This window comes from Pongo pygmaeus, chromosome 20, assembly GCF_028885625.2.
Source record: "Pongo pygmaeus isolate AG05252 chromosome 20, NHGRI_mPonPyg2-v2.0_pri, whole genome shotgun sequence".
Classification (NCBI taxonomy): domain Eukaryota; kingdom Metazoa; phylum Chordata; class Mammalia; order Primates; family Hominidae; genus Pongo; species Pongo pygmaeus.
This window is the reverse complement of record NC_072393.2, coordinates 21,934,058-21,953,270: the sequence shown is the minus strand read 5'-3', so window position 1 is coordinate 21,953,270 and position 19,213 is coordinate 21,934,058. Positions and strand designations below refer to the sequence as shown.

The following is a 19,213-nucleotide window of genomic DNA, read 5'->3' as shown; positions in this document are numbered from 1 at the left end:
TGGGTTTGTTGTAGACTCCAGATATTAGTCCTGTGTCAGATGTATAGATTTTGAAGATTTTTTCTCACTCTGTGGGTTGTCTGTTTACTCTGCTGACTGTTCTTTTTGCCTTGTAAAAACTATTTAACTTAATTAGGTCCCTGATATTTATCTTTGTTTTTATTGCATTTGCTTTTGAGTTCTTGGTCATGAAATCCTTGCCTAAGCCAATGTCTGGAAGGGTTTTTCCAATGTTATGTTTTATAATTTTTATAGTTTCCAATCTTAGGTTTAAGTCTTTAATCCATCTTGAGTTGATTTTTGTATAAGATGAGAGATGAGGATCCAGTTTCATTCTCCTACATATGGCTAGCCAATTATCCCAGTACCATTTGTTGAAAAGGGTGTCCTTTCCCCACTTTATGTTTTTGTTTGCTTTGCTGAAGATCAGTTGGCTGTAAGTATTTGGGTTTATTTCTGGGTTCTCTATTCTGTTCCATTGGTCTATGTGCCTATTTTTAAACCAGTAACACGCTGTTTTGGTGACTATGGCCTTATAGTATAGTTTGAAATCAGGTAATGTTATGCCTCCAGATTTGTTCTTTTTGCTTAGCCTTTTTTTTTGGCTATGCAGGCTCTTTTTTGTTCCATATGAATTTTAGAATTTTTAAAATTCTGTGAAGAATGATGGTGGTATTTTGATAAGGATTGCACTGAATTTGTAGATTGCCTTTGGCAGTGTGGTCATTTTCACAATACTGATTCTACTCATCCATGAGCATGGGATTTGTTTCCATTTGTTTGTGCCATCTATGATTTCTTTCAGCAGTGTCAGGTGTATTTTTTATGGCTTGGTAATTCCCAATAAAATTTCAAGGCTGTTTAAGAATGCTACCAAGAAAAAAATAGGGGAAATGTCTTTCCCATTTTGGCTGTAGAAAATGAATACATTTTCACAAGAAAATGTGGTAGATAATTGGTGAGTTACATAGATTCATGAAAGCATCAGTTCCTCTTTTTGCAGGGTAAATTTGTGACAGTGAATATCTCTGTTCAAATCCTGTTATCTTGATTTCTGAGTTTTATGCTAAATTTTATTTGAAACTTGGTACCTCCTAGACATATTTCCATATGACTAATTGTATACTATATGACTTTTAATGGAAAAATAAAATAATGCATTTATTGTTTGAAAGGAATAGACACTTTTGCTTTTCTTATTGAGATATGAAATATAAGCACCCTAAAATTTTCTTCTCTTATGTCAACACTGTGTTTGAGAAACTGCTGGATTTATTTTTTTATTTTTTGAGATGGAATTTCTCTCTTGTTGCCCAGGCTGGAGTGCAATGGCACGATCTTGGCTTACTGCAGCCTCCGCCTCCCAGGTTCAAACTATTCTCCTACCTCAGTCTCCTGAGTAGCTGGGATTACAGGCATGCACCACCACACCTGGTTAATTTTGTATTTTTAGTAGAGACGGGGTTTCTGCATGTTGGTCAGGCTGGTGGCAAACTCCTGACCTCAGGTGATCCACCCGCCTTGGCCTCCCAAAGTGCTGGGATTACAGGCGTGAGCCACTGCGCCCAGCCAAGAAACTGCTGGATTTTTTAAACACTTAAGTTTCTTTTTTTTTTTTTTTGAGACGGACGCTTACTCTGTCGCCAGGCTGGAGTGCAGTGGCGCGATCTTGGCTCACTGCAAGCTCCGCCTCCCAGGTTCACGCCATTCTCCTGCCTCAGCCTCTCCAGTAGCTGGGACTACAAGCCCCCGCCACCACGCTCGACTAATTTTTTTTTTTGTATTTTTAGTACAGACAGGGTTTCACCATGTTAGCCAGGATGGTCTCGATCTCCTGACCTTGTGATCCGCCCGCCTCGGCTCCCCAAAGTGTTGGGATTACAGGCGTGAGCCACCGCGCCCAGCTAAACACTTAAGTTTCAAAATCAAGTGAATAACCTTGACATGCAAATTAAAGCTTTAGCCCATTGACTCAGAGCTAGGTCTAATATTGAGCCTGCAAAAAAATTTTCTTAAAGGCCCAGTTAGTTTTTTCTGGGGAGTCTCCTCTGTAGATATCCCAGCCTGCTCACCCCAGCCATAGAATTCTTTATCCTGAGAGAAGCTACAGAGCCCTGGAAAACTGGGGACCCACAGGCGGATGCAGTTAATGTTAAAATGAAAGGGGATTGGGGCTGGGCGCGGTGGCTCGCGCCTGTAATCCCAGCACTTTGGGAGGCCGAGGCGGGCGGATCACGGGGTCAGGAGATCGAGACCATCCTGGCTAATGCGGTGAAACCCCTTCTCTACTAAAAATACAAAAAATTAGCCGGGCGTAGTGGTGGGTGCCTGTAGTCCCAGCTACTCGGGAGGCTGAGGCAGGAGACTGGCGTGAACCCGGGAGGCGGAGCTTGCAGTGAGCCAAATTTGCGCTACTGCACTCCTGCCTGGGGGTCACAGCGGGACTCCGTCTCAAAAAAAAAAAAAAGAAAGGGGATTGGGAGGGTCTTACTGAAGATGAAGTTGTTCTTGTTTTGAGGCAGTTTATAGACTTTGAAAATAAAGTTAAATTTACATAAAAATTTTGACTTCCAAAGAGATATTGCAACAGAAGTACCAACTACAAGATCTTTAAGAATTGCAAAGTTTAGGCAGACAAAGGCTTTCTTTCCTAGGGAGGAACAAACAAGATTAGAAAGGAGGTCGAAGGGGAATGGCAAATGCAGGGTGAAAAAATCAGATTTTGGTTCAGAGAATGTTTTACACTGAAGTCAGCCTGTTCTTTGGAGTTACATAAAATGGGATTGTAAAATTCAGAAGCCTTTGGGAAAAAGACAAACTTAAGTAAAGTTTCCTTAAGAAGTATTTTATTTTCACCACTGAAGTCAAATTCAACTGATTGCTCAATGAGAAAAAGAAAAAAAATGTGCAGAGTTGGTGTCTACTGTGTGATACATAAGAAAAGAGAGCACCATCTAAGTCATAATGGGAAGGGTGTTTCTTTCCATAAACTGTTCCTGGGGAACAAAAATGATGAAGAATTTTATTAGTCACAGCTATTTATCTGGATTGTCTATGTGTGTCATCTTTCCCCACCTTTCTTTGTTCTATACATGTCTGTCATTTGACTTTTCCTGGGTTGTATCTTTTATAATAAACTGGTAAATATACCTACAGTATTTACTGAGTTCTATGAGTAGCTTTATCAAGTTATTGAACTTGAAAAAGGTTATGAGAGTCCCCAATTTTTAAACAGTAGCTCAGAAATGTAAATGGGCCCATGGAGTTTGTACCTGGCATCTGCAGTAAGGACAGTGTTGTGGGACTGAGTCAGGGCCTGTGCTGACACTGGGCGGTGTCAGAAATAAAATGTTAGATAATGAGTTCATGTTAGAGAATTGCTTGGTTTTCAGCAAACTGCAGATTTGGTGCCAGAAAAAAGATATGGGGGCCTGGCCTGGAATAAAACTCTGGATGTCTGGGAATGGGACGCTCTACTCTCCTGTACACAGGCTGTCACACTGCCCATTGTCCTGTGATTTCAGTTATCCCAGGGTGAGAGAGGACTGAAAAATTAGAGAATAGGAGCTCTGGCCAGGTGCAGTGGCTCACGCTCGTAATCCTAGCACTGTGGGAGGCCGAGGCGGGTGGATTGCCTGAGCTCAGGAGTTCAAGACTAGCCTGGGCAACATGGCAAAACCCCGTCCCTACTACAAGTAGAAAAAATAAGCTGGGCATGGTGGTGCGTTCTTGTAATCTCACCTATTCGGGAGGCTGAGGAAGGAGAATCACTTGAACCCGGGAGGCAGAGGTTGCAATGAGCCAAGATTGCACCATTGCACTCCAGCCTGGGTGACAGAATTAGACTCTGTCTCAAAAGAAAAAAAAAGAATATGGGCTCTGATGACAGACCCCCTTTTCCCACAGCTGCCACCACGGGATTCCCAGCCACTCACAAACATACCCATTAGACATTGATGTGTCCACACTTATTCCCAGGACTAGGCACCACCCTCAGGAATTTTACCACAGCATTTTTGATCCTAGTGTTTCTTGCTACAAACTCACAAACATGTCTACAAGTCTCCTGGCATATCCCCAGCCCCAGACACTGAATCTGCACCAGCAACCTGTTTTCTCCACCAACCTAGGGTTCTGGACAACCTGTTCATAATCTCACCTGCCTGCATGAACAGGGAAATAAATTAGAGTACAGCCCCACCCAGGCACAAACCAGTCCTTCCATCTACATTGCACTCTCCCTTACCCATGGAGTTTTTTCCTTTTAACTTCTATTTTTGATTCATTTGTACATGTGCAGGTTTGTAATATAGGTAAAATCATGTCATGAGTCTTTGGTGTGTAAATTATTTTTTCACTGAAGTACTAAGCATAGCACCAAATAGGTATTTTTTCTAGTTGTCTCTCTTTTCCTTTTCCTTTTCTTTCTTTCTTTCTTTCCTTTCTTTCCTTCTTTTTTCTTCTCTCTCTCTCTCTCACCTCCCTCCCTCCTTCCCCCTCCCCTCCCATCCCTGTCCTCTTCCTTCCCTTCCCTTCCCTTTTTTTGTATCGAGCCTTGCTCTGTCACCCTGGCTGGAGTGCAGTGGCATGATCTTGGCCCATTGCAACTTCTGCCTCCCAGGTTCAAACGATTCTCCTGCCTCCTGACTGGCTTGGATTACAGCCGTGCGTCACCATGCCAGGCTAATTTCTGTATTTTTAGTTGAGATGGGGTTTCACCAGGTTGGCCAGATGGGTCTCGAATTCCTGATCTCAAGTGATTCACCTGTCTTGGTCTCCCAGTGTGGTGGTATACAGGCGTGAGCCACAATACCCACACCCTCTTTGTTTTTCCATCTTCCACTCTCAAGTAGGCCTCAGTTACTGTTGTTCCCCTCTTTGTGTCCATGTGTTCTTATTATTTAACTCTTACTTATAAATGAGAACATGGATTTGGTTTTCTGTTTCTGCATTACTTTTCTTTTTTTTTTTTTTTTTGAGATGAGTCTCACTCTGTCTCCCAGGCTGGAGTGCAGTGGCACAATCTCTGCTCACTGCAAGCTCCGTCTCCTGGATTCACACCATTCTCCTGCCTCAGCCACCTCAGTAGCTGGGACTACAGGCACCCGCCACCATGCCCAGCTCATTTTTTGTATTTTTAGTAAAGACGGGGTTTCACCACGTTAGCTGGGATGGTCTTGATCTCCTGACCTCGTGATCCACCCGCCTAGGCCTCCCAAAGTGCTGGGATTACAGGTGTGAGCCACCACGCCTGGCCTTCGGCATTACTTTTCTAAGAATAATGGTCTCCAGCTCCATCCATGTTGCTGCACAGGATATAATGTTGTTCTTTTTTTTTTTTTTATGGCCACAGAATATTTCATGATGTTTATGTGCCATATTTTGTTTTTATTAGATCTTTTATTTTATTTTTCTTTGGAGACAGGGTCTCACTCTGTCACTCAGGCTGGAGTGCAGTGGTGTGATGTCTGCTCATTGCAGCCTCAATCTCCTGGGCTTGAGCAGTCCTCCTACCTCAGCTTCCCAATTAGCTGGGACTACAGGCATGCACTACCATGCCTGTCTAATGTTTCTTTTTGTGTTTTTTTGTAGAGATGGGGTTTTGCCATGTTGCCCAGGCTGGTCTCAAACTCCTGAGCTCAGGCAATCAACTTGCCTCAGCCTCCCAAAGTGCTGGGATTACAGGTGTGAGCCACCTGTCTGACCATACCATATGTTCTTTATTCAGTCTATTATTGATAGGCATTTAGATTCATTCCATGTCTTTGCTATTGTGAATGGTGCTGCAATAAATATGCATGTGCATGTGTGTGTCTTTTTGAGAGACTAATTTATATTTCTTTGGGTATATACCAAGTTATGAGGTTGCTGGGTCTAATGGTAATTCTGCTTTTAGTTTTGTAGTTCTGTGAGGAATTGCTACACTGCTTTTTTTTTTTTTTTTTTTTTTGACTGACTCTTGCTCTTGCACCCAGGCTGGAGTGCAATGGCATGATCTTGGCCTACTTCAACCTCTACCTTCTGGGTTCAAGCGATTCTCCTGCCTCAACCTCCTGAATAGCTGGGATTACAGGCACCCACCACCACACCCAGCTAATTTTTGTATTTTTAGTAGAGACGGGGTTTCACCGTGTTGGCCAGGTTGGTCTTGAACTCCTGACCTCAGGTCATCTGCCTGCCTAGGCCTCCCAAAGTGCTGGGATTACAGGCTTGAGCCACTAAGCCCGGCGGCCACACTGCTTTTTACAATGGTTGAACTAATTTACACTCCCACCAGCAGTGTATAAGCATTTCCTTTCCTCTGCAACTTTGCCAGCATCTATTGCTGACTTTTTAACAGTAGCCATTCTGACTGGTGTGAGATGGTATCTCATTGGGTGTTTTTTTACATTTCTCTAATAATTAGTGATGAGCGTTTTTAAAATATGCTTGTTAGCCACATGTATGTCTTGTTTTGGAAAGCATCTGTTCAGCCACGCGTGGCTGTCTCTACTAAAAATATAAAATTAGCTGGGTGTGGTAGCACATGCCTGTAATCCCAGCTACTCTGGAGGCTAAGGTGGAAGAATCCCTCGAACCCGGAAGGCAGAGGTTGCAGTGAGCCAAGATCACACCATTGCACTCCAGCCTGGGCAACAAGAGCAAAACTCCATCTCAAAAAAAAAAAAAAAAAACAAAAAACCTCATATTAGGAGCACACACACAAGTTGAACACAAAGATAGGAGTAAATTTAGCAATACAGAATAATAAGGACTAAAACATACTAGGTTCCTTTTATAGAAAACTAATTATCCAAGGTAATTATCTAATATTTGCAGGCTGAAGTACTTACGCTGCAAAAACAAGAACAGTTCAGTGTATAAACTGAAAAGTGGAGCCTGTAGTTGTACTTTGGTTTCTATTTATTACTTAAGAACAATTAGCATAGTTATCTGAAGTGTTTTTAGACAACATACATTGATATAAATTAAAAAGTATTTTCTACAATAGTATGAATATAAGATCAAAATATTTACTTTGAATCTCCTAAGCAGTCATTTTAATATTGTTATTTATACTTCTGAAATATAAAGTGTTTAAACTGAATTATGGTTATAGGCAATTTTTAAAAATCCTATATACATTATGACTAGTACATTAAAATTATTTATATTTATTTATATAGCTAATATCAAAAAATACTACCAAATTGTTACAGTAGCTATGTGTCTGACATACATATTGCTTTATCCAATAGGGATAGTTATAGGTAAGCATAATTTTAGTATCTTTCATTTTACTAAATTGGAATGCTGCCATTCCAGGACAAATAGACAGGTGATGTGGTCACCCAAAAACCATAATAGCCCTTCAGTTAGTTATGCGGCAAGCTCACATATATTCTACTATATGAACAAAATCAGATTCCAGTTCCTAATTTAAAAAGTGCTGGTGAATTGTCAGTTGTATTTCAATATGGAACCCCCATTCAATGGCTAGGAGATGAGAGCAGCAGAGATGGAAGAGAAACCTTATAAAATTCTGCTGAGAATATGCTTTTTTTCTTCATAATGCTCATGTTTCTCATGCCAAGAGTAGCTGTGCATTAGGGGTATTTTGAAAGAAATTCCTTTTAGGGGACTATTTTCTAGCTGACTTGATCAATCATATCTAATCTGAGTTTTTTCTCAAGATACATTTAACTTCTTTTTTCTCTCAATATAGTTTTGCAATAGAATCAGACTGAGAGCTGTTTTTCTCTTCAGTGCTTCAGATGTCTGTTTTAGAAGCCCTAATGCTATCCCTTGGTGTTGACAAAGAGGTGGGTTTTCACAGGGAGAACCATCCTATCTCTAGCTGGAATCATGCTGGAAATCCAGCAGTATTTTTTTCAAGTCACCATAATAAATTGAAACTGAGGCTGAAACACCACTCCCATTCCCATTATTATGAAGGTGCAATTCTACCCCCAAATCCTGTAGGCTCTCCTGTACTACAGTCTTCAGTATCTGATGAGGTACTGGAGTGCTGCTGTGGCAATTGGGGTTCACTTAAGATGTAAGCTGCCAGCTGTGAGCTCTGTGCTTTGGGCTGTGCCTCACTGGCAGATGGTAGGGGTCAAGAGAGGACACTAGCCGTAAGTAGAGGGCAAGCAGGAGTGCTGTAGCTGAGTGCTCAGAACATAGAGAGCCATTGCTTTAAAGTGTAAATAACCAAAAAGATAGGACCCTATTCAACCACTGTAGTAGGAGACTGAGAGTCTACCTTCAGCAGGCACCTGGCTTCAAGTTGCAAAACTACCTCCTGTTGTGAAGATGTGAAAATTTTGTCATTGATTATAACCAATTAGCATACATAGGTGGCATCCCCAATGACCAGATGAATTTAGGATGAGCTCTGTATGACATGGTGCTGTAAATTCTTCGACTTGTGGACTAATTACGGTGACTGTCTTTCTGTCTTTGCAGTCTCTTAAGCAGATTGATTATGATGCATGTCACATTCTGGTTTAATTGTATAATAAAAGTTTTCTTTCTGTTCCATCATTGTGAAGTTTTTCTGGGGCTGGAGATAATTTCTCTTGTTATATTTTCCAAACACAGTCTAGAATTACCAGACATGATATAAACATATAAGGTGTCAACCAAGCTTTACTCTAGAAGGGCTTTTCCCTCTCAGGATTCCAGTCAACTCACAATTGTGCTGCAAAGTGCACGCTCTTCCCTAAATATGCAGGAAGAATTGCATCTCTGCCTATTTGGTATCTATTGTCCTCTACAGTCACTTCCAGAGAGGCTAGATCAGATTTCTACAAACCTTACAGGGCAGCAATCAACCATTTTACCTCTTTCAGTGACTTTTTTGTTGTTGAGATGGAGTCTCGCTGCATTGCCCAGGCTGGAGTGCAGTGGCATGATCTCAGCTCACTGCAACCTCGGTCTCCTGGGTTCAAGCGATTTTCCTGCTTCAGCCTCCCAAGTAGCTGGGATTACAGATGCTCACTCACCACCATGCTTGGCTAATTTTTTTTTGTATTTGTAGTAGAGATGGGGTTTCACCAAAGGCTGAGCACGGTGGCTCACACCAGTAATCCCAGCACTTCGGGAGGCCTAGGCAGGCAGATCACCTGAGGTTAGGAGTTCGAGACCAGCCTGACCAACATGGAGAAACCCTGTCTTTACTAAAAATACAAAAATTAGCTGAGGGTGGTGGCACACGCCTGTAATGCCAGCTACTGGGGAGGCTGAGTCAGGAGAATCACTTGAACCTGGGAGGCAGAGGTTGCAGTGAGCCAAGATTGTGCTATTGCACTCCAGCCTGGGCAACAAGAGCGAAACTTCATTTCCAAAAAAAAAAAGAGATGGGATTTCACCATATTGGCCAGGCTGGTCTCAAACTCCTGACCTCGTGATCCAACCATCTCAGCTTCCCAAAGTGTTGGGATTACAGGTGTGAGCCACCGTGCCCAGCCTCAGGGACTCCTATCATCAGACCAGAAGCTGACTCAGAGACCATGGGGCCCAAAAACCCTATCAGAGTAACGTGTGTGCATTGAGTAGATATGTAGACATGAGAATTTTTAATTCCTTTTTTCTCCTCTTGCTAAAATGTCCACAAATGTGCAAGTAATACCTGCTGCTACTCCACCCATCCAGAATCTAAATCTGTAGCTCCAATTTCTGAATCTAGATCTTGAGGCTGGGAAAAAATAAAAACTTTGCCCAGCCCAGTGGCTTAGTCCTGTAATCTCAGCACTTTGGGAGGCCAAGGCGGGTGGGTCACCTGAGGTCGGGAGTTCAAGACCAGCCTTACCAGCATGGAGAAACCCTGTTTCTACTAAAAATACAAAAAATTAGCCAGGCATGGTGGCGCATGCCTGTAATCCAAGCTACTTGGGAGACTAAGGCAGGAGAATCGCCTTAACTCGGGAGGAGGAAGTTGCGGTGAGCTGAGATTGCACCACTGCACTTCAGCATGGGCAACAAAACAAGAGCGAAACCCTGTCTCAAAAAAAAAAGAAAAGAAAAGAAAAGAAAAGGATTTGCATTTCCTATATAAAAGGGTTTTTTTTTTGTTTTTTTTTTTTTTTGAGACAGTGTTTCGCTCTTGTTGTCCAGGCTGGAGTACAGTGGCGCGAACTCGGCTCACTGCAATCTCCTCCTCCCAGGTTCAGGCGATTCTCCTGCCTCAGCCTCTCAGTAGCTGGGATTACGGGGCTGCACCACCATGCCTGGCTAATAATCCTTTTCTTTATAAGTCTCAGAGAGACATTAAAATGAGACCACAATTATGTCTTTCTTTTTTCTTTGAGCTATGTAGTTACCTCTTGAAACTGCTTCCTATTGCCGCAAGTAGCTATAAATTGAACTAATAATGCCACACTGGACACTATAACCCACACCCTATAGCCTAACAATGTATATCCAATCAATAATCAATTTATTTTTGTAAATAAAAAAAATTTTGACAGACAACTTTGTATCAACCCACTCTATGCGCCTCTGTTTTTGCCTTTACAAATCCAATTGTAACTGCTGCTAATCAAACTATATATTCCAGGCAACTTGAATATTTGCTCCCAGGTTACAATCCTCAAGTTTGGCCCAAATAAATTGTATACTTATATTCATGTTTCCTCAGCTATTTCCTTTTAGGTAAACATCATTTGGAACGTGCCAGAGCAGCCTCTGAGGGGATCTCTCCTTTGATTGTACTTTGCTTTCTGTAACACCTAAGGGTGCAGAGTCAGATTGATCCCACTTAGAATCTGCACATAAGATCTGGCTTCTGCCTGGGATTACAAGACAGGGCCAGACTTTGAATTGGGAATGTACTGAAAACCAATAGAAGGCATTTTCTGCACTGTGAGTTGTCAACATAGACATCCTACAGCTCCCTTTGAGACTGTGGCTCTTTAAGCTTCTCAGATTTCATCCAGTAAGATCTTGTAGCAGGTCTGCCACAGTTATGTGAGAGGCTCCAGATGTAAATAGAATCTGATGGCAAATTCTGTAAATATAAATAAACATCTTAGGAGTGAGAGATCAAGACCACAAAGTATCCAGAGCCATGACTACAAGTATACCTGCCTGTAAAATGTTATGTACAATATTCTTGTCCTTCCTCCTACCCAAAAGCTAGTTAATCAGAACAAGTAATTCTGGAGCTCAACCAGGGCAGTTCCATTTTCTATTTAGAATCAGCATGACTCTCTCTAGCCTGGCTTATTATTGGACCATCAGCCCAGGGTCACTGGGAATTCTCTCACAATTACATAGGCATTTTTGAGACATTTGAGGATGTCCAGAGCAGAATTGTATCAGGCTGACAAGAGTGGTTAATTCTGCTTTTGTCTCAGTGTAAGAGAAATGAGTCATCCTGTGTTTGTTCCTTCCCTTATACAAGGGATGTTTTTGGTTGGTACCCAGATGAGAGTTTCTCCAGTTTTCTGGTACTTGGGTAAAAACAAAGAGGAGATCTGGAGACTCAAGCAGATAAACTGATTGCTGTAATTTTATATGGCCATAAGAAAAATAGATGAAGCAGTCACGGTTTCTACAATCCAGGAACACTTAGTCTAGACTAGCAACTGAATAAATGGTTGAATTAAGTATCATATGGTTGGTACAGCAAATAGATGTGTGAAAAAATCGTGAGCTTTATTTGGGCCACTTTCTTTTTTTTTTTTTTTTTGAGACGGAGTCTCGCTCTGTTGCCCAGGCTGGAGTGCAGTGGCGCAATCTCAGCTCACTGCAAGCTCCGCCTCCTGGGTTCATGCCATTCTCCTGCCTCAGCCTCTCCGAGTAGGGACTACAGGCGCCCGCCACCATGCCCGACTAATTTTTTATATTTTTAGTAGAGATGGGGTTTCACCGTGGTATCGATCTCCTGACCTCGTGATCCGCCTGCCTATGCCTCTCGAAGTGCTGGGATTACAAGCGTGAGCCACCGTGCCCAGCCCACTTTCTTTATATTGTTGTGGCTTCTGATGTCATCACTTGAAGGGATATTTATGGACAGAAGCATTATTACTTTTTGATTTCTTTTACTTCGCCAAGAATACATATTTATCTTCTAATAATATTACCCTAGAAAACCTTAAGAGATTTGTTTAAATTGCTTATTAGTATATGTTATAAAATTGACAGGGCAGTGGCTAGAAAAGATTAAAATTACACAAACGCTGGGATTTAAGTTTCTCTTAGGTAAGCTTAGGAAAAACAGAACTTGAAATACCCCAGTGGCATAGAGAACAGAATTCTACAGAGGGTCTCCCCTTCCCCAGTTCTGTTCAGATTCACCCTTTTTGAGGGCCTTGTTTAGATCTCACCCAGCCCTGGAGTCTTGCCTCACAGAACTGATCAGAAGAGATCAGAGTTTTGATTGTTGAATTCTGCTGTCTCTCTAGAGCTGGTGCTCCCAATTTCCTGAAATCCAAAAGCAGATAAATGGGAAGAATAAAGTATGTATTTTAGGGTCTTAATTTCTTAATTTTTTATTAAAACCAAGGTTGCAGAAACATTCCATTTAGCAACTTGTTTTCTATTCCTGCAGATTCAGTAGTTGTTCCATGAGTCACAAAAAAGTAAATATAAACCCAGTAAAAATTCCTCGAAACTACATTAAACTCTTTCTGTAATCCTCTCATCTGTCTATATTAGGCTTTTATTCTACACATTTTTCTTTTTTGAGACACAGTCTCGCACTGTTGCCCAGGGTGGAGTGCAATGGCATGATCTTGGCTCACTGCAACCTCCGCCTCCCGGGTTCAGACAATTCTCCTGCCTCAGCCTCCTGAGTATCTGGGATTACAGGCACCCACCACCATGACTAGCTAATTTTTGTATTTTTAGTAGAGACGGGGCTTCATCATGTTGGCCAGGCTGGTCTCAAACTCCTGACCTTGTGATCTGCCTGCCTCGGCCTCCCAAAGTGCTGGGATTACAGGCATGAACCACTGCGCCCGGCTTTTCTACACATTTTTTAAAAAAACAGTGACAGAGAAACAGTAGAAGAGATAAAAATGCTGGGCTCTTTTTCTAAATCCTGGTAATTATTAAACACTTAGTACCAACTCCCATGATGTTATGAGAATTAAGTCATAAAATATGTTATTCCCAGCACAGTGCTCTGTAACATACTTTTTTTTTTTTTTTTTTTTGAGAAAGGGTCTTGCTCTGTCACCCAGGCCAGAGTGCAGTGACACAATCTCAGCTCACTACAACTTCCTCTTCCCAGGTTCAAGCGATTCTCCCACTTCAGCCTCCTGAGTAGCTGGGCACATGTCACCACACCTGGCTAATTTTTTTTTGTATTTTTAGTAGAGATGAGGTTTCACCATGTTGTCCAGGTTGACCTTGAACTTCTGATCTCAGGTGATCCACCTGCCTCCTAGGATTACAGGCATGAGCCACTGCACCGGGCCTGTAACATACCCTTGAGAGCACATAGCACCTGCTTAATACACCTTGAATTAGTACATGTTGTTTTCCAAATGCGGACTTATTCAGACATTGCTGACTTCTGTTTCCTTTGTAAACTTTAAAGAGCCAGCAAATAATATGAAACTTTAGGATTAAGATGGGTTGTCTTTATTTGTACCAGAAATACTTGTGTTGTGACAAGAGTGCCGAGTGTAAGGGACTCTGTGCTGTGCCTGCTTTCTCTAACTACTGCTAATAATGAGCCCGGGGGAGCAACATTAGCATTGACAGGGGACTTGTTTAAAACATTTATCCATGGATCCTTTCCAAACCTGCAGAATCCCATTACATAGAGTGGGTCCAAAATTACCAAGTGAATTTTAAGCTCATTAAAGCTTGAGAGGCAAGGCTTAGCTAAGTGGTTATCAGCCTAGGCTTCTCATTAGGATTACACAGCCAGTTTGCAGAAGTCTCTGTACTTGTCCCCTCCCCATAGGCTCTGTTTATTGTTCCGGGTGGACACATCCATATTGTGTTTGTTTGTTTTGAGATGGAGTCTCACTCTGTCTCCCAGGATGGAGTGTAGTGGCTTGATCTCGGTTCACTGCAAACTCTGCCTGCCAGGTTCAAATGGTTTTCCTTGAGTCAGCCTCCCAAGTAGCTGGGATTACACGTGCATGCCACCATCCCTGACTAATTTTTGTATTTTTTTTGAGATGGAGTGTCACTCTGTCACCAGGCTGGAGTGCAGTGGCATGATCTCAGCTCACTGCAACCTCTGCCTCCCAGATTCAAGTGATTGTCCTGCCTCACCCTCTTGAGTAGCTGTGACTACAGGCGCGTTCCACCACACCCAGCTAGTTTTTGTGTTTTTAGTGGAGACAGAGTTTCACCATGTTGGCCAGGCTGGTTTCGAATTTCTGACTTCAGGAGATCCACCCGCCTTGGCCCTCCAAAGTGCTGGGATTACAGGCTTGAGCCACCACACCTGGCCCCATGTTGTTTTAATTAAGTGCCTCATGTGATTTTAATGTGAGGCTAGAATTGAGTATGAGGGGTTCAGATACATTCATGAGAGTTCAGTTTCACCTTTGCACTAAAAGGGTGGCCACAGGGCTGTTTCTGTTTGGGTTTGGTAGGGAGAGGGCAGTGTGGTCCATATTTTTATTACTGTAGCAGAAATTGTTGGTGTCCATGTAAGGAAAGGGCACCTGAGGACAGGAAAAATGAAACTTATATCTTTATTTCCATGGTGCAGCATGTTTTTCCTGCTTCTCTTCTGTTACAAAGGACAGAAATGAGTGGATTTTTTCTGCAAGTCTTCATCTTTTTGCTTGTGGGTGTGGTGGCATCAGGTAAACAGGTGGTGCTGACACCTTTAAAGGCGTGTTCTTAAGACGTCTACCTAAAATCGTTATTAAAAATTAAAACGTGAAAGATATGTTTATCTTGAACTTTGCACAGAACTGATGTTTTCTTTATGGTTAAATTCAGACTATAATTCAGTTTTGGGGGGAATATTGCAGCAGTGGTGCTGTGTCCTTCTGTGTTATGCATTAGCACATCATAAAAATTTGTCCTAGTGCAGTTGATGTTAATATTTCTTTTGGTTAAAAAAAAAAAAAGACAAAATAATTCTTTTGGTTAAAGAGCTCTCTAAAACATATTTTCACCATAGAGTTAATTATTTTTCTATTAATTATTAAGTATCTTTATGCAGCTAATGTGCATAAATCATCATATTTTATCTGGGAGCTGACTTTTTCTGAGGTTTTCCTTGTATACATATGTCTTTGGAAAATGAAAGCTCTTATCTTTGTTTACAGGTAAGTAAAATGGAAAAAAACACAGGCCCTTCTACTTACTGGATGTTTGACAAAATATTGTTTTTGGGCCAAAAACACTGGCATTTTTGGTGAGCTTGTTAGAAATTCAAAAACCGAGACTTTATTCCAGATCTTCTGAAAAAATAATCTCCACTAACAAGATCTCCAGTTTATTTTACAGACTAAAATTTGAGAAGCACTTTCTAACTCAACATGTCTTTTCCATGTGAAAAATATACACAAGTCATTCTGTGTGATGTATATATAGCAATAAAAAATGTACATGTTTGTGTTCATGCCCTTAAGTTTATACTTTATCATTCAGAAAAGTAACATATATACGCTGATTTTGTGGATCTTATACTACTCTCTTTTTTCAGAGTTAGAGAATACATTAGAGAATATTTCTGTGTTGAAAATTATTTTATTGTATAATTTCAGTCACTCCTATAAGTCAGAACAAGTTCTTTTTACTCTCTCATTTCGCCTTGAGTCAAATTAAAAATTCTGTCCATAACCACTTGGTAAATATGTGTGTGTATGTGTTTTTCAGGGACCATTGACATTTATGGATGTGGCCATAGAATTCTCTCTGGAGGAGTGGCAATGCCTGGACACTGCACAGCAGAATTTATATAGGAATGTCATGTTAGAGAACTACAGAAACCTGGTATTCCTGGGTGAGGATAAGTTTTTTTTTTTTAATTTTTATTATTTATTATTTATTTTTTTGAGACAGAGTTTCACTCTGTTGCCCAGGCTGGAGTGCAGTGGCATGATCTTGGCTCATTGCAACCTTTGCCTCCAGGGTTCAAGCGATTCTCCTGCCTCAGCCTCCTGAGTAACTGGGATTACAGGCGTGTGCCACCATGCCCGGCTAATTTTTGTGTTTTTAGTAGAGACGGGGTTTTACCATGTTGATCAGGCTGATCTTGAACTCCTGACCTCAGGATCTGCCCACCTCAGCCCCCCAAAGTGCTGGGATTACAGGCGTGAGCCACCTTGCCCGGCGGGTGAGGATAACTTTAATACACAATTCCTAATATACTCTAAAGGTTTCATTTCTCTTTTTTGTTGCGTGTTTTTTGGCAATTTATGCTTTACATAAATGAGTTTCAGCTACCTGTTTTTAAGAAAATGTGGGATTTATCTGTGTAGATGTTTCACCCTGACCTGAACTTTCCTCCTTTCTGAGCTGATCTGTATCCTTCATTCTAGATTAGTGGTAATTCCAGAAATTTAGTGGCATAAAATACTGTTGCCCACACCTTAAAATCTAATTGCCACCACCAATTTTTGATTCAGTAGCACTGAGTAGTAAAATTAAGAATATACAAATTGAAAATATTTTCTTAATATTTAGAAATTTTGTTATGTTAGTATTTTGTGATTAATTTAGTAGAATATATTTTGTGATTAATTTACTAGAATATTCTATTACATTCTCTTTTTAAAATATTTTTTTCTGAGACGGAGTGTTGCTCTGTCACTCAGGCTGGATGCAGTGGTGCAATCTTAGCTCACTGCAGCCTTTGCCTCCTGGGTTCTAGTGATTCTCCTGCCTCAGCCTCCCGAGAAGCTAGGACTACAGGTGTGCACCACCACATCCAGCTAATTTCTGTATTTTCAGTAGAGACAGGGTTTTGCCATGTTGACCAGTCTGGTCTCGAACTCCTGACCTCAGGTGATCTACCCACCTCGGGCTCTCAGAGTGCTGGGATTACCAGCATGAGCTACTGTGCCTGGCCTACATTCTCTTTACTGAGAAAATTACTAGGTTGGTAATTGGAGAATATGAGCAAGATTCATGTTATTTATTTTTAATAAAACAGGTATTGCTGTGTCTAATTTAGACCTGATCACCTGTCTGGAGCAAGGAAAAGAGCCCTGGAATATGAAGAGACATGAGATGGTAGCCAAACCTCCAGGTAGGTGAGAGTGAATACAACAGATGACACAGATGAGAGGTCCAAAGGTAAAAGAGAAAGCCAGTCCTTAAAATTTGACTTAGAAATCTGTGTTCCAAAGGAAATAGTTTCTAGGCAGCTGTTTTGTTTTGTTTTGTTTTTTTAACTTCAACATGGGGGCATCTTCTGTCTTATGCTTTTAAATTCTTTAAAAATTCTACTTTCCCTTCAGTGATCTTCCTTCAAGTTTACAGTGAGCTGAAGTCCTCTTCGTGGCATATAAGAGACTGCACAATCTGACTTTTTTTTTCCATTGTTTTTGGAGACTCAGAAATATCTGCATAATTTTGAGAAACTCTGTGTTAAACTATTTTGTAAGTTCTCTTTTTGCATCATGTCTGAAATGTGGTAAGAGTTGTGGTTTCTGTTCCATTGGTTTTTATATTTTTCTGAACATTTCATCCTATTTGTATTACTACAGGCTTGAAATATAGTTTGAAATTAAAAAGTATGATGTTCTGCTGTGTTCTTATTTCTCGTGATTGCTTTGACTATTCAAAGTTTCTTGTAGTTTTGGCTGGGGGCAGTGGCTCACAGCTGGAATCCTATCACTTTGGAAGGCCGAGGCAGAAGGATCCCTTAAGCCTAGGAGTTGGATACCAACCTGGGCAACATAAGGAGACCCTGTCTCTTAAAAAGATTTACTGGGCTGGGCACGGTGGTGCACGCCTGTAACCCAGCACTTTGGGAGGCCGAGGTGGGTGGATCACCTGAGGTCAGGAGTTCAAGACCAGCCTGACCAACATGGTGAAACCCCGTCTCTACTAAAAATACAAAATTAGCTGGGTGTGGTGGCGCATGCCTGTAATCCCAGCTACTCCGGAGGCTGAGGCAGGAGAATTGCTTGAACCTGGGAGGCAGAGGTTGCTGTGAGCTGAGATTGTGCCACTGCACTCCAGCATTGGCAATAGGAGTAAAACTCCATCTCAAAAAAAAAAAAAAATTTATTGTAGTTTCATGTAAATTTAGGGATTGTATTTTCTATTACTATGAAAAAAATGCCACTAGAATTTTCATAGGCAGTTTCTTGAATCTATAGATCACTTTGGATAATATGGTATTTTAACAATATTTATTCTTTAAATCCATAGATATTAAATATTTTAAAACTTGTGTTTTCTCTAATTTCATCATTGAAATCTTATATCTTTTATTGTAAAGATTTTTTTCACTTTCTTGGGTGAATTTGTTCTCAGAAATATATTATTTTAATGCTATTGTAAATAATATTGTTTTCTTCCTTTATGTTATTAGACAATTTAGGTTTATGGAACCATAACTTGTATGTTGATTTTATATTTGGTAATTTACTGAGTGTATTTATTAATTTAGATAGGTTTTAATGTACTGTTTATGTATTTTTATATGTAAGATTTTATGATCTACAAACAGAAACGTTTTACTTGCCTTCAATTTCAATGGGTTTTTTATTTTTTGACTAATTCTTCTGCCACATATTTTCAGTGTTATGTTAAAAGAGAAGCATTGACAAGTGGGCACAATGTAGTTTGGCATTGGTGTCTGTAAATTTGAAAATGCAAATGCCTCTTCAAGTTTTTATAAACTGATAAACTGATTTCAGAAGGTAAAGATTTTTTTTTTTTTTTCTGAAACTGAGTCTCGCTCTGTCACCCAGGCTGTAGTGCAGTCATGTCATCTCGGCTTACTGCAACCTCTGCCTCCCGGGTTCAAGTGATTCTGGTGCTTCAGCCTCCCGAGTAGCTGGGATTACAGGTGTGTGCTACCATGCCCAGCTAATTTTTATATTTTTAGTAGACGGGGTTTCACCATGTTGGTAAGGCTGGTCTTGAACTCCTGACCTTGTGATCCACCCACCTCAGCTTCCCAAAGTGCTGGGATTACAGGCATGAGTCACTTCACCCAGCCAAGGTCTTCTTTTTTGGGCTGCCAGCATTCTGGGATGCCCTCTGGGTTTGTGGAGAAGGGTAGTAGCTTGGTCTCAAGCCTGCAGTTTCTGTACTAGGGTCCACCTTTAGTTGGCTGGTTACAAGAGGC

General features: G+C 41.0%; 1 protein-coding gene across 4 annotated transcripts in view; it reads left to right on the top strand.

Annotated features, from left to right (window-relative positions):
* LOC129020591 (zinc finger protein 708) overlaps window positions 1–19,213 on the top strand; it is a 325,243-nt gene that overhangs the window by 282,276 nt on the left and 23,754 nt on the right. For 2 of the 4 annotated variants that reach the window (XM_054465161.2, XM_054465162.2), the window contains exons 2-3: window positions 15,784–15,910; window positions 17,063–17,158. In XM_054465161.2, coding sequence (XP_054321136.2) covers window positions 15,784–15,910; window positions 17,063–17,158 — 223 coding nt within the window. Of the gene's footprint in view, window positions 1–15,783; window positions 15,911–17,062; window positions 17,159–17,369; window positions 18,121–19,213 lie in introns of those variants that run through there. The other 2 variants (XM_054465164.2, XM_054465163.2) reach the window with 2 other exon arrangements.